At 36.9% G+C, this 14,586-nt stretch overlaps 1 protein-coding gene and 1 non-coding gene across 2 annotated transcripts; one reads left to right on the forward strand and one right to left on the reverse strand.

The window, feature by feature from the left end:
• The first annotated feature begins 5,946 nt into the window (after nucleotides 1-5,946).
• Nucleotides 5,947-6,053, forward strand: LOC117128620. The gene has a single exon (XR_004452014.1). It is a non-coding gene; the product is annotated as a small nucleolar RNA R71 (small nucleolar RNA).
• Nucleotides 6,054-11,192: 5,139 nt separating this feature from the next.
• LOC103840420 lies at nucleotides 11,193-14,586 on the reverse strand. Its single transcript, XM_009116928.2, has one exon. It carries the CDS (start codon nucleotides 11,833-11,835, stop codon nucleotides 11,542-11,544), a length of 294 nt encoding a protein of 97 aa, XP_009115176.1. The 5' UTR covers nucleotides 11,836-14,586; the 3' UTR covers nucleotides 11,193-11,541.

Below are 14,586 nucleotides of genomic sequence, written 5' to 3' on the forward strand. Positions count from 1 at the left end.
TTAGAGTTAAGGGGTGGAGTTTTGAGAGTGGGATTTAAAAATTTTAAAAATAATTAAATAAATTTTAAAAGAATAATTTTGAAAATAGTTTCAAAAAGTATTTTTGAATTTTATAAAAGAAAATTGAAAAAAAAAGTTATAAAAAGTTTGAATTTGAAAAACATATAATTCAAAACTATTAAAAAATATTATTTATTTATTTATTATTATTTTATTATTATTATGTCTATTAATATGTATATATCTATAAAGCAAGAGGTAAAAAAGTCTTTCACTTTTTTAATGAAACATCTTTTGGTCATTTTTCTTTGGAGGTCATTTTGGTGACAATTTTTTTTTATAAAACTATTTAGAAGAATTATCCATACATATATGAGCCTTGGGAGCCCATAGTGCATAATTTAAGCAATAACCAGAATTTTGGACTCTACTATTTTTGCTTAATCAATCCCCATCTACGCAATATGTCCCTAGTTTTTATTGTACATTAGCAAACACAATCGAGAAATTCTAAGGATCAAATAATTTACAGAAACCAAAGTCATACTAAAAATCAGCGAGAATATAATCAAACTAAGCCCAAAAAAATAGTCTTAATTGTTTTATAAAACTAACCAAAGAATTTAAAGGGACAATTAGTTCAATACCTTCAATTGGAAACAATATTAAGAAAATGCATATGATTTGATGTATATGTAAATTGCTATAACATTTTAGCCTTAAGTTTCCAAAATTACCATTTCCCATTCATTTATCTTTCCTCTTACATTCTTCTTACACTTTATTTTCTCCTCTTACCCTCTTTTTCTTCCTCTTATATTCTCTTTCCGTTTACCTCCATCACTTTCCTTCCGCACTCTTTTTCCTCTACATTGAATCCTCTATAGAAACTCATTGCTCTTATCTCTTTTGCAATCATCAATCTTTATTCTGAATTTTTAACCACCACCAACTCAATTTTACCTCAAATCTATGTTGATCTCCTTCTCATCTTTATCTTGTTATGGTCATCATTTCTCAGATTCTGAATCTTCTCTCTTACTCATTCTTTGCTATGAAACTATGTGTTATCTGAATATATTGATGTTAGGAGTTTTCAAGGCTCCTAAGACAAATGTTGTAGTATAGAAGATTGTCGAACCAGTTCTGAGGGATATCAAAGCACTGAGAATGCAAGTACTCACTTAATCTAAGTGCAACCAATGATTTAGAAGGGTTTTAAACTATGACTAAAACTAGAAAGCAATAACAGAATGATACTTTCTTGACTAAAGGAAAAGAGAACTCATGGGTATAGGGATTAGACCTTGGGTGATCAAGTATCGAACTAAGGATGGCAGATGATCAATCAAACTATCAACCTTAAGCCTAGACACAATTCTAAGCAAGCTCTATGTCTAGATGAATGCTCATTTGCTAACATATCTCAAACATCAAATGTCTTTGGTTGAATAATATGAAAGCAATCATTACTAACAAGTCTATTAGCTATCTTAGTATCTTTAACAACAAATGTCTTTGGCAAAGTATACTAAAAGCCTAGGAGAGTTGTCTCGGGCATTTCATCGAACACCTTTCGGGTGAGAAATGCCTAAGGATCAACAACTGAGTGGCCAACTCAGAAGATGCATTATGATTACTCTACTAGCAAGGAAATATGAATGATCTACACTAAAACATCCTAGCTCTAACCTAATCACCCTTAATCTCCCTAACCCATGAATTCAAAAGGTGATTACTCACTAATCTCCATGATTCCTCTTAAACCCATATTGGATTTCAGATTAATCATGTAAAGAAATAGATAAGAAATCAACAAAAACACAAGAACATAACAATCAAAATCCAAGAGATGAACTTCTCAAGAGAGTTCTTGTGTCTTTCTCAATAGATCAAAAGCTAAAAGATAATCTGCCACTGGTGGCTACAAAAGATGTTTAAAACATAGGTTTTTCCAAGTGCAAAACGTCCAAAATAAATTGCAAAAAGGTCCTTAAGAAATCATGATTTTCGGCAGCAAAATAACGCGGAGCGACTTGCAGGTGTCGCTCCGGGAAGTCGCTCCAGGGCCGATTTTTGGTGTGTCCGGGCGAGAGGTCGCGAGCGACTTTGGTGTGTCGCTCCAACGGGTCGCTCTGGATCGGGAGCGACCTTGGTAGGTCGCTCTGAGAGGTCGCTCCAGGCTTCGCTTCGTGTCGTCTCGCCATAGAGACGCGAGCGACCTCGGGGTGTCGCTTTGGGAGGTCGCTCCGAGAAGGGTGTGAGATGCGAGCGACCTCGGTGCGTCGCTCTGGGCAAGTCGCTCTAGCTTCCTACGGGATGAATATGGCGAGCGACTTCACGGGGTCGCTCTAGCTAGGTCGCTCTGAGAGGTGCTTTGGAGCGACCTCATGACGTCGCTGCGGAACCTCGCTCCCATGCTCTGCTCGTCCAATGATCACCTGTTTCACGTCCTTTAAGCTCCAAATGCATCCAAATGTCCCCAAGAACTCCATGTGGCACTCCAACACCTAATGAGGACAGTGAATGCAAAATGCAACCTAGACATGGCTAAATCCTAATCTATATGATGAAAATGCTAATGGATGAATGGATAAAACAATGCAAATATGCAAGATATCAACTCCCCCAAACTTGTTCTTTTACTTGTCCACAAGTGAACTTTCTAGAACTCATAGGGAGAGAGGTTGAAGGTGGGAGCACATAGCCAAAAGAAACACAACTAGCACACTCTCTTATTACACTCTAGCTTCTCTAGGCCTATCTTAACTCTTTTTGTTCTTACACTCATCATCAAGCATCCACACATTCAAATCAACCAACTCTCACATTCATTAAGCACAAAACATCAGGTGAATTCTTGCAAATGTTCAGTTGGTCCAAGTCATTTGGTTGGGTAAGGGAAGGCTTTTATTCAAGTGATTCAAGAGGTTCAAAACATATGATCTTTAAGGTGGTTTACTCTCAAAACAAGTAGCCTTGACATTGCACATAATATATCTAAGAAAGGGACCAACTCATGCATACAATGCTCAATCTCCATTGTTCTACCCTTTTCCCAAACATACAAATCACACAATCATTTCCCAATGTCAAACCCTACTCACATCTCTCACCAAAAGATCCTAAGAACTTTAACTCCTTCTCTTTGAAATCTACAAGGGATTTTTCACAACCTCAAAACATTTCTTAGCTCCTAACAACTTTGCTAGCCCCCCTTTTTCTTTTCTTTTTCTTTTTTTTTTTTTTTTTTTTCGATTTCTTTTTTTTTTTTTTTATATATTTTTTTTTTTTTTAGGTTGGGGGCCAAGACTTTTCAAAACTAGAGCTAGAGGTTCTCTACTTATCCCAGAAAATCGATTCACTTAAGCACAAAGAGTCTATCCTTTTTATTTTTCATTTCTCCCAAATCATGATCACAACACTCACCCTCCCACCTATAGCTAGACAAAAGAGTGTCCAATCTAGCAAAAATGAAGATCAAGCATTGTCGTTCCCGATACTCTCAACATTATGCGCATGTAAGACTTTCCGAAGAAGGCCTCACTCATCAAACAATGAAAGCTTAAAAGGAAGGAAAGGTTTTGGGAGTGGTCTACCACTAGAGTTTGTCAAAAAGATTGGCATAAAAGATGTGACAACTCCAGTGTGTATAGCCATGACTCAGTACACAAGGGACCCTAAGCAAGAAGCATTAAGTTCATTCATTTATAATAAGGTTGTAGTTGACTTCAAAGACTGAGTTTCAGCAATCAACAAGTTTCAGGAAGAGTTTTCAAGGCTCGAAACATACAAGTCTTTTTGAGAGGTGCAAAAGCTAGTCAAGTGCAACGTAGTGTTCTTTACAAGGCATTCAAATCATTGCTCCCAATGCAAGTGAATGCAACCTATATGCTCTAGACTCTCCTAAAAATGCAAATGATGCAAACTAAATGATTGATTTTTTTTTTTTTAATATGCAAATAGGTATGCAATGCATGACTCAATGAAACAACATCAAAGCAAACATGATCAAATACTTGGTACCTCCCCCAAACTTGAGTTACACAGTCTCTGTGTTGTCAAGTAGAGAGAGATACCGAAAAGAAGACTAATATGCAAAAATGAAATGGTATATACAAGGGAGTGTGGTGGTTTACCTTCTATAGGGAATGAGTAGAGGGAGATGCTCCCTTCTCGTCATCCTCAGGTGGTAACTCTTCAAGATGCTCATCAGCAGGAGTGGCCATCTCTTCAATGTAGAAGGCTTGCCCGAACACAGTTGGTTTTCTCATTTTCTCCTTGATGTCAAAGTGGAGGATGTTCTCTTTACCCAAATGGAGATCAATCGTGCCTTCCTTCACATTAACAATAGCTCCCGCTGTAGCTAAGAATGGTCTTCCTAGAATCAATGGATCTTGAGCCTCCTCACCCATCTCAAGCACCACAAAATCTGTAGGTATCTCATACCTTCCAATCTTCACAGGGAGGTCCTCTAAGATGCCCACAGGGTACTTCACTGAACGATCAGCTAACACCAGAGAGAGTCTACACTTCTTGTACTGAGTGAATCCAAGCTTCTTTGCAACAGACAAAGGCATCAAGCTGACACTAGCTCCCAAATCGCAGAGACTTTTCTCAAATACCATAGGTCCAAGAGCACAAGGTAGTGTGAAGCTTCCTGGATCCTCTAATTTCTCTGGAACATCAAGCCTCTGGATGATGGCATTGCACTCATGGGTAAGATTCATCATGCTTTCCATCTCCTTCTTCTTTGCAGCTACAACATCTTTCAGGAAATTGTTGTATTGAGGAATCAACATGAAAGCATCGATGATGGGCATTGCAACCTGAGCTTCACTCATTTGCTTCTCAAACAGAGCTTTGTATTTCTCTAGCAGCTGCTTCTTGAATCTACCAGGGAATGGAAGTTTGGGTTCATAGGGAGGAGGAACAAAAGAACTTTCACTTGCTGGAGTAACAACTTCACCATCCTTTACTGTCTTCTTCTCCTCTCCAACCTTTCCTTTACCTTTGGCTTCCACTATCTTCTCCAAGATCTCGTCATTGATCTTCTCATCAACAATCACCACTTCATCATCTATGTTGATGGCAACCCCCTCACCTAATTTCTCAGCATCCTTGGTGAGGGTTCTAGGAGGTAACTGCTTACCGCTCCTAAGGGTGATAGCTTTGGCCTCCTTGGGATTTTGGTCAGACTTTCCAGGTAGAGATCCTTGCTGGCGATTCTGGTGAGTGTTCATGGAAGCAAATTGATTCTCTAAATTCCTGACTGTAGAAGCAAGGTGTGAGAATTTGTTGTTGAGCTCATTGTAGCTCCCATCAATCTTGGAATGAAGGTTCTTCAACTCATAACCAACTTGCTTCTCACTTCTAGTCTGAGACTCCAAGATTTGCTTCAGTAAGGTATCAGTGCTGCTCTCTTGAGGAGCAGAGGAACCAGACGAGGGGTTTTGCTGAGGCTGATAGCTGCCTTGCTGGTTGTTTCTTGGCGGATAGCCACTCTGCTGGTTGTTGGAATAGGACTTCTGTTGGTAGTTGTTGTACTGAAAGTTGGGTTCTTTCTTGTACCAGCTACCATTGTTGTTGATGAAACACAGCTCTTCCTGACCTTCCAAACCCTCAACTTCATGGACAATAGCTGGTGTCTCTTGGCTTGGGTTGCCGACAAAGTGCAGCTGCTCTTGGGTAGCTTTATCAGCAAGGAGGATGTCTATCTTATCCTGTAGAGCTTTCAACTCCTTCCTCGTTTGCTTATCCTCAGTTCTACTGCTTCTGTCGTGGTCTCCACTGTAGACTGCATCACTCTTTACCATGTTGTCAACCAGTTCTTCTGCATCCTCCTCAGTTCTCCCCAAGAAGAACCCATTGCTAGCTGTATCCAGTCTGGCTCTGTACTTAGGAAGAGCACCACGGTAGAATGTGCTTAGCAAGCTCTCCTTAGAAAAGCCATGGTGTGGGCATTGAGCTTGGTAGCCCTTGAATCTCTCCCAGGCTTCACTGAAGCCTTCCAAGTTCTTCTGTTGAAAGCTGGAAATCTCGTTTCTCAGCTTAGCAGTTCTTGAAGTAGAGAAGAACTTCTCCAAGAATGCTTTCTTGCAGTCATCCCAAGTAGTGATGGAGTCACTGGGTAGAGACTTCTCCCACTGACGTGCCTTATCCCCCAAAGAGAAAGGGAATAGCTTGAGCTTTAAGGCATCTTCGGACACACCATTGGTTTTTGACAACCCACAGTAGCTGTCGAACCTGTCCAAGTGATCAAATGGATCCTCTAGAGCCAAGCCATGATACTTGTTGTTCTCGATCACGTTGAGGAGTCCTGATTTGATCTCAAAGTTGTTGGCTGCCACAGCGGGTGCTCGGATTCCCAATCTATGACCATGAATGTTGGGGCGGTCGTAAGTGCCAATGGGTCGAGCTGCTCGCTGTTGGTTTTGAGGTATGTCTCCCATATCAGTACTCAATCTCTGCAAGTGAGCCTGTTGCTCTTCTTCTCTTCTATTTCTAGCACACTCTCTCTCTAAAGCTCTGATGTCTGCAGCTATTGGAACTAGGTTTGATGGACCCCTGCTCCTCAAGTTCATACACCTGTAGATTAAAGGGAGGTGAAGAAAGAGAATCAGTAACAAAAGAAAATAAAAATGACTTAGTCTCAAGCAAGTGACTAAATCTCAATGTTCAAATCTACTCAGAATTTGGCAACGGCGCCAATTTGATGTTAGGAGTTTTCAAGGCTCCTAAGACAAATGTTGTAGTATAGAAGATTGTCGAACCAGTTCTGAGGGATATCAAAGCACTGAGAATGCAAGTACTCACTTAATCTAAGTGCAACCAATGATTTAGAAGGGTTTTAAACTATGACTAAAACTAGAAAGCAATAACAGAATGATACTTTCTTGACTAAAGGAAAAGAGAACTCATGGGTATAGGGATTAGACCTTGGGTGATCAAGTATCAAACTAAGGATGGCAGATGATCAATCAAACTATCAACCTTAAGCCTAGACACAATTCTAAGCAAGCTCTATGTCTAGATGAATGCTCATTTGCTAACATATCTCAAACATCAAATGTCTTTGGTTGAATAATATGAAAGCAATCATTACTAACAAGTCTATTAGCTATCTTAGTACCTTTAACAACAAATGTCTTTGGCAAAGTATACTAAAAGCCTAGGAGAGTTGTCTCGGGCATTTCATCGAACACCTTTCGGGTGAGAAATGCCTAAGGATCAACAACTGAGTGGCCAACTCAGAAGATGCATTATGATTACTCTACTAGCAAGGAAATATGAATGATCTACACTAAAACATCCTAGCTCTAACCTAATCACCCTTAATCTCCCTAACCCATGAATTCAAAAGGTGATTACTCACTAATCTCCATGATTCCTCTTAAACCCATATTGGATTTCAGATTAATCATGTAAAGAAATAGATAAGAAATCAACAAAAACACAAGAACATAACAATCAAAATCCAAGAGATGAACTTCTCAAGAGAGTTCTTGTGTCTTTCTCAATAGATCAAAAGCTAAAAGATAATCTGCCACTGGTGGCTACAAAAGATGTTTAAAACATAGGTTTTTCCAAGTGCAAAACGTCCAAAATAAATTGCAAAAAGGTCCTTAAGAAATCATGATTTTCGGCAGCAAAATAACGCGGAGCGACTTGCAGGTGTCGCTCCGGGAAGTCGCTCCAGGGCCGATTTTTGGTGTGTCCGGGCGAGAGGTCGCGAGCGACTTTGGTGTGTCGCTCCAACGGGTCGCTCTGGATCGGGAGCGACCTTGGTAGGTCGCTCTGAGAGGTCGCTCCAGGCTTCGCTTCGTGTCGTCTCGCCATAGAGACGCGAGCGACCTCGGGGTGTCGCTTTGGGAGGTCGCTCCGAGAAGGGTGTGAGATGCGAGCGACCTCGGTGCGTCGCTCTGGGCAAGTCGCTCTAGCTTCCTACGGGATGAATATGGCGAGCGACTTCACGGGGTCGCTCTAGCTAGGTCGCTCTGAGAGGTGCTTTGGAGCGACCTCATGACGTCGCTGCGGAACCTCGCTCCCATGCTCTGCTCGTCCAATGATCACCTGTTTCACGTCCTTTAAGCTCCAAATGCATCCAAATGTCCCCAAGAACTCCATGTGGCACTCCAACACCTAATGAGGACAGTGAATGCAAAATGCAACCTAGACATGGCTAAATCCTAATCTATATGATGAAAATGCTAATGGATGAATGGATAAAACAATGCAAATATGCAAGATATCATATATATATCAGATAACAACAGTATCAAATAACAAACCATTTAACAAACACCGTATTAATTCACAAACCATGTATCAATTTATTTGTTAGCTAACAAACCAAGTATCAAACCATGTACAAACTAACAAAAACTATTTATCAAACGATATATCAATTAGCGACAAGTCTATAACATCATTCAAACCATTTATCAATTATTTGGTATCAAATAATGTATCATCTAACCAAATTAAGTAGAAGGTAACCACTCATTTATCTGATAACAGATCGTTTATCAAACAAAGTATCAGATAACAAATACATGTACCACGTGACAAATCATTAATCAGATAACAAACCATTTATCAAACAACATATTAATTAACAAACCATGTATCAACCCATTTGTCAGCCACCAAACAATGTACAAGCTGTGAAACCATTTATCAACTATACAAACCGTATTGTCAATTAATAACAAAGTCTTTCGCATCAACTAACAAAATATGTACCAACTATCAAATTATCTATCAGATAATAATGATTTTTTAAAAAAAATGTACCAGATAACAAATCTTAGACTAATAATCTTAGAACCAAAGTGAGAAATAAAATAAAACTTATATCATAAAATATTACACATAGAAAATAAAAAAATTTATGAGAGAAATGCAAAGTAAACATTTTTATCTAAGAAAAAGAAGAATCAAAGATAAAGATGAACTCAACCAATCTTTGCCATTTGATGTCAGCGTCGCCGAATCAAAATCAATTTATGAGAGAAATGCAAAATCAATCTCGTTTTCTTCTTCGTCATATTTGGATTTTACACATCTTTGTTTATTCTTGTTTCTTCTCTTTTGATTTTCTTTATTTTTTTGAACGAGTAATATTTTATTTGAAGATTTTGGTTCATGAGTATGACCACAAGCTATGACATAGACTGACATACAAGCTTACACATAAACTGACACAACTATGAGAGGGTTGCATAGATATGGGGTTAAAATCAGAAAGGATTTGTTGAGTTTAGAAGGAAGGGCACTTAGCTAATTATTGTGAGATATCAAATAAAGTCTCACATTATAAGTTTAGACTAGGAGTGTCCAATATATAAAGAGATGTTCAACTCTAATTGGTACAAGATCTTTTGGGAAAGAATCCAAAAGTAAATTCACGCGGACCAGCTTCTTATACCCAAATTTGACAATATCTTACTAATCAGACAATATAAAGTTGGACATGAGCTTTTACAATCCCAACAATTGGTATCAGGACGAAATGACAAGAAATCTGCAAGAAGCCCAAAATACCCTTCGAGATATGAATGGTACCCTTCAAAATATGAATAGTACCCTTCGAGATATGAATGGCGGATATGTGGCAGAGATCAAGTCAGGAGATTCTGGAAATTTAGTTGTGGGACACAAGATGAATGGTCTTTAGTTTGAAGAGAGAGAATGTGAGGTATCCAACAAAGTCTCACATTGTAAATTTAGACAAGAATTACCTTATACAGACCATCCTTTTATATCTATACAGGGATCTTTTTGAAAAGAATCCAAAAGTAAATCGATATAGACCATCCTTTTATATCTAAAGTGGATAATATCATACTACTCGGACACTAGAAAGTTGGACATGACCTTGCACATTCCCAACAATTATGACTTCAAATTGGGGTATAAAGACCAATTTTCTCGAATATAAATAGAGTAAATAGAAAATTAATAAACTAAACAACTGACATCAAAGAACTTGGGAGTATGCCATAAAAACATGGATCGTAAAAAGAAAAATAAACATTTGGAGTCGTGAAAGCCCCAATCTACTTTTTAGCAAAAATATACATTAGGAGTCGCGAAGGACAAGCGAAAATTGGAATGAAGTGGACCAAATGTGTCAGGTCATGGACAATGCTTGAGATACGCTCGTAAAAACCAAATTCCATCTTAGAACAATTCCATTGATGAATTCTAATAGAATATCTAAAGATCAAAAGGTAAAAAGTATAAGAGTCATTCTTGGGTTCACTCCCTAGGGTGAACCTCTAGGTTCACCAACCAATATAATTTCATTATTTCAAATTCAAAATCTTTTAAAAAAGGAAACAAAATATTCTCAAATAATATTATGTTCTTAAAATAAAAAAGTAAAAAAAGATAATAGTTACAGAAAAAAGAATTAAAAAAATATATATTTTTAATGTTGTCAACAAAACACTAAACCCTAAATCCTAATCCCTAAACCCTAAACCCTAAACCCTTGGGTAAACCCTAAACCCTTGGGTAAACCCTAAACCCTTGGATAAATCCTAAACTCTAAATAAAAAACGACTAAAACCCTAAACCCTAAACGCTTGAATGTTTTAGTGTATAGTGATTTTGATTTAGAGTTTAGGATTTATCCTAGAGTTTAGGGTTTATCCAAAGGTTTAGGGTTTAGGATTAAGGGTTTAGGGATTAGAATTTAGGGTTTAGGGTTTAATGTTATGCTGACCACGTAAAATATTTTTTTTTATAATTATTACTATTTCTTTTTACCTTTTAATTTTAAAAACATAATATAATTTAACAATATTTTGTTTCCTTTTTTAAAAGATATCGAATATAAAATAAGATAATCCTATTGGTTGGTGAACCTAGAAATTCACACTAAGAGGTGTACGTAAGAATAAGTCAAAGTATAAATAAAGTATAAGAGAAAACTAATTCCGTGGAAATATATTCTCTGATTTTTAAAACCTTTTTTTTCATACCTCATCATATCAATGGTTGATTGATTTTAAAGTGATTTATCAAATAAAAGTATTTATTTTAAAAAAGTTGAGAAATTTAAAAGAGTTCTACCAATAAGGTTGTTCTTATTACTTTCAAAGTAGATGTTCCTTCCAAGGAAAATGCATAGATCGTTAAAGGTTTTGTCTATGAACAAATCATTTGCTGATCAGGCGCTTGAATAAACACATAAAGACCTTGATTTTTATATACAGAAATTTTCAAACTAAAAGACAATATAGTGTGACTTTTTGTTTGAACGACAACAATATAGTGTGACTAAATTATTTATTTGGGATCATTTTTTCAAATTAACAATACAATGACAACGACGTTGAACAAAGTCCCTTCCACATGATGATTATACAATTATAATGAATCGGGTCAACCCGATTGGGCTTCACAATGCTGATCCGGGTTTGATCAACCCGTTAAGGGAAAAAAACTCCGATCATCCGACAACAACGGAAGCATACACACAGATATACATAATAGCATATGGAAAGCAGCTCCTGATACGATGACCTTTATTCAGTTCTTGAAAACCGGAAAAGAGCTCCGATTCTCCGTCAATGGAAAACTGGTCGGACCCGCACATAATGAAGCAGAAGCCAAACCAGAGGAGGAGGAAGAAGGATTAGGAGAAGTGAACGGTGAGATTTTGGAAGTCAAAGAAGAAGAAAATATGGAGTGATCGGTCGTCCCAACTTCTCTCTCTTCCTCCTTGATCGTGTCGAGTACTTTGGCCGTTCTTCGCCGCATCACCGTGACAAACTGCGGTGGCGCAACCTCCGTTATGAATCTTGCTAGTCGTGAGGTCGCCATAATGGTTGTAGAAAGTTTAGTGATTTGGAAAATGGAAGAGATAGGTGATGAGTGAATTGATGGACCGAGTTTGAGAGGGGGTTTTATAGTATAAGGACAATGTCTCGCTTTGTGTTTATTGGCTTCGTAAAATAAAATTGTTTTAGTGAATTTTTTTTTTAACAATTATTTCCTATGGTGGATATTCGCTGGAGACTAGATAACTTTATATTGATGTCAAAATGAAAAAGACTAGATAGTTTTATATTTTCTTTTCCTAATTGTTTTTGAGTTGTTAAAAGAATAAACTTTCCTCAATACACGTATTAAGGAGCATATAATATAAAGAAGTATACGTGCTTCTCGATTACAGGTTATTAACTGATGACTTTGTTTTAGAGTAAAACGTCATGGTGATAAGAAAATTCGTCGCTATTTTTTTTCTAGAATGAACTAGTTAGAGCAAGTAAGCTACTATTATTAATGGCTGCACATTTTTAAATGCATATAGAAATGAGTAACTCGTGTTAGCCGTTTCCAGAAATACGTAGAAAACAAACATTATTCGCCAACTACGTTTTAAAAGATTTTCCAAATAACTAGACATTTGAGGGAGGTGCGATATTGGATATTTGGATCTTATTAGATCCCTCGTGTATAGTTGCCACTGTTAAGTTCGGAATTTCAAACAGATTTACTGCAGGTGATAAACCTGAAAATAACGTTAAGTGATCAGATACTTTAATTTATTTTGATATATACTAAATATTTTTAAAATTGATCTTTTCTTTAAAGTATTTTAGAAGAGTTTGTAAATTACAAAAATATTAGGTGTTGGTTCAATGTGCCCATCCAAATTGTTCTGATTAACTTTGGTTGATGATGAAAGCCCTCAACCCTCAATTGTATTTAAAGTGGCTACATGGGATTCAGTATATCAGTCACATGCGTTCTCTGTTCTTGCCCACACGAGACTCCGATCACTTATCTATCAATTGCTATATTTGCTTAATCAATCTTAGATACGTATGCTCAGAGATTTGCCAGTCCGGGTTTCACAAGCACCTAAAAATTTTTAAAGAACGATCCGATGACATATTTTTCTTTTCGGCTACTCATTTCGACGTACTGGCAATATAGAAATTGGCAGAAAATAAATATTCTGATACAGTGAGAATGTATAACCCAACATTTTTGAAAACTTTGTTAAATCCGGATACAGTGAGAATCTAGAGCGGGACATTCAAGAGTCATAGTGCGTGAAGTCAAACCAATTTGGTGGCCAGATTTGGAATTTCACTGGCTTGCCAAACTTCATTATCATTATTTTTATTTTCGTATATACTTAGGACCACCTTACCCCATAAGGAAAGTTGTAACTACGTCAAATTGTTATGCACATTATTAGCATATTTATCCATACAAAGCTCATACATACATAGACGGATCCATATGCCTTTCTCTTTTTCCTTTTTGTCAACATACGGATCCACATGCTTTGAGTACAAAATCAAATTAAATCTTGGAGATGTATCCTATAGACTATAGGGAAATGTAATAGGATATGGTAGATCATTTATATATCACATGTAACACCCTGAAGATCGGAGGACCACGTCATATCTATCTGATATATACTTGAGCTTAATTTTATTTTGGCTTCAATGCTTCAGCCTAATAATATACGTACTTTAAGGCCTTGTCTCTATACGGCAATGAAGGCCAAGAATCGTCATTGTGATTGACGCACCTCTCTCATGTTTGCCTTCAGAGACACGGCACAATCCACCGCCAAAAGAAAAGAGAGAGTTTTAAAGCTTCTTGCCATCATTTTTTGCCCTAAGAGACAAAGATGTTGCAGAAACCACCAAACTACTTCTTTTTATTTTCTAAATTTGGAGGGTCCCTTGACCACAAAGTATAAATCCGAAAATGAAACAGCATTAAAAGCGTAAAAAGAGCAAACCTTGTAATCTAGCAATCAGCCTCTTGTTCAGTTTCACGTGGTTTCTTCATAATTAAGCCGTAAGCATGACGAACATAACAATGAATTGCAGCACTTTTCTTTCTATACTGACTACTGAGTACGTTATTTTTTGTATGTATATATGTACTAATGTACACATCTCTGATGAAAACCTGAATACGCTAGATTATCATTTTACTTAGATTAATTAGCATCGTCTTCTTAAACATGATATTAACAAAAGATATATATAGTACGACACTCAAATGATATTTATCTTTTTATTATTAGTTAGACATAGAGTTAAAAAGTATAACATTGAATTTAACGGTATAGACACTCAAAGCAAAAAATTCTGATGGAACATGTAAAGTAGGATTCTCTTTACTATACACTCAGAGCTCGAATCACTAATCTTAACCATGATTTGTATGACTAAATTCGATGACAAAGGTTTTTCAATATTTTTCCGAACTACTTGTGAAGATGAAGTATATATATCCCTGAAAATTAGCATGCTTTCTCGAGGAAAATATTTATTCATTCTCCATGTCTTAGATTCCGCAATTTGAACACTATGCTGGTTGTTTAACATGTATTGATAGCCTAATAGGATTTATTCTTGGACTTTGCACCACCGATTAGGATTATGAACCATTCCAGTTAATATCTTTATGTTGACAAAATAAAACTTTGTTTTTGTTTAGAGTCGTTAGACTTATTTTCAGTGTAGGAGCATAAATACATGATAAATATGATTTATTTTCAGTGTAGAGTCTTTAGATAATTTAAAATATTAGGAAGCA

This window comes from Brassica rapa, chromosome A09, assembly GCF_000309985.2.
Source record: "Brassica rapa cultivar Chiifu-401-42 chromosome A09, CAAS_Brap_v3.01, whole genome shotgun sequence".
Taxonomy (NCBI): domain Eukaryota; kingdom Viridiplantae; phylum Streptophyta; class Magnoliopsida; order Brassicales; family Brassicaceae; genus Brassica; species Brassica rapa.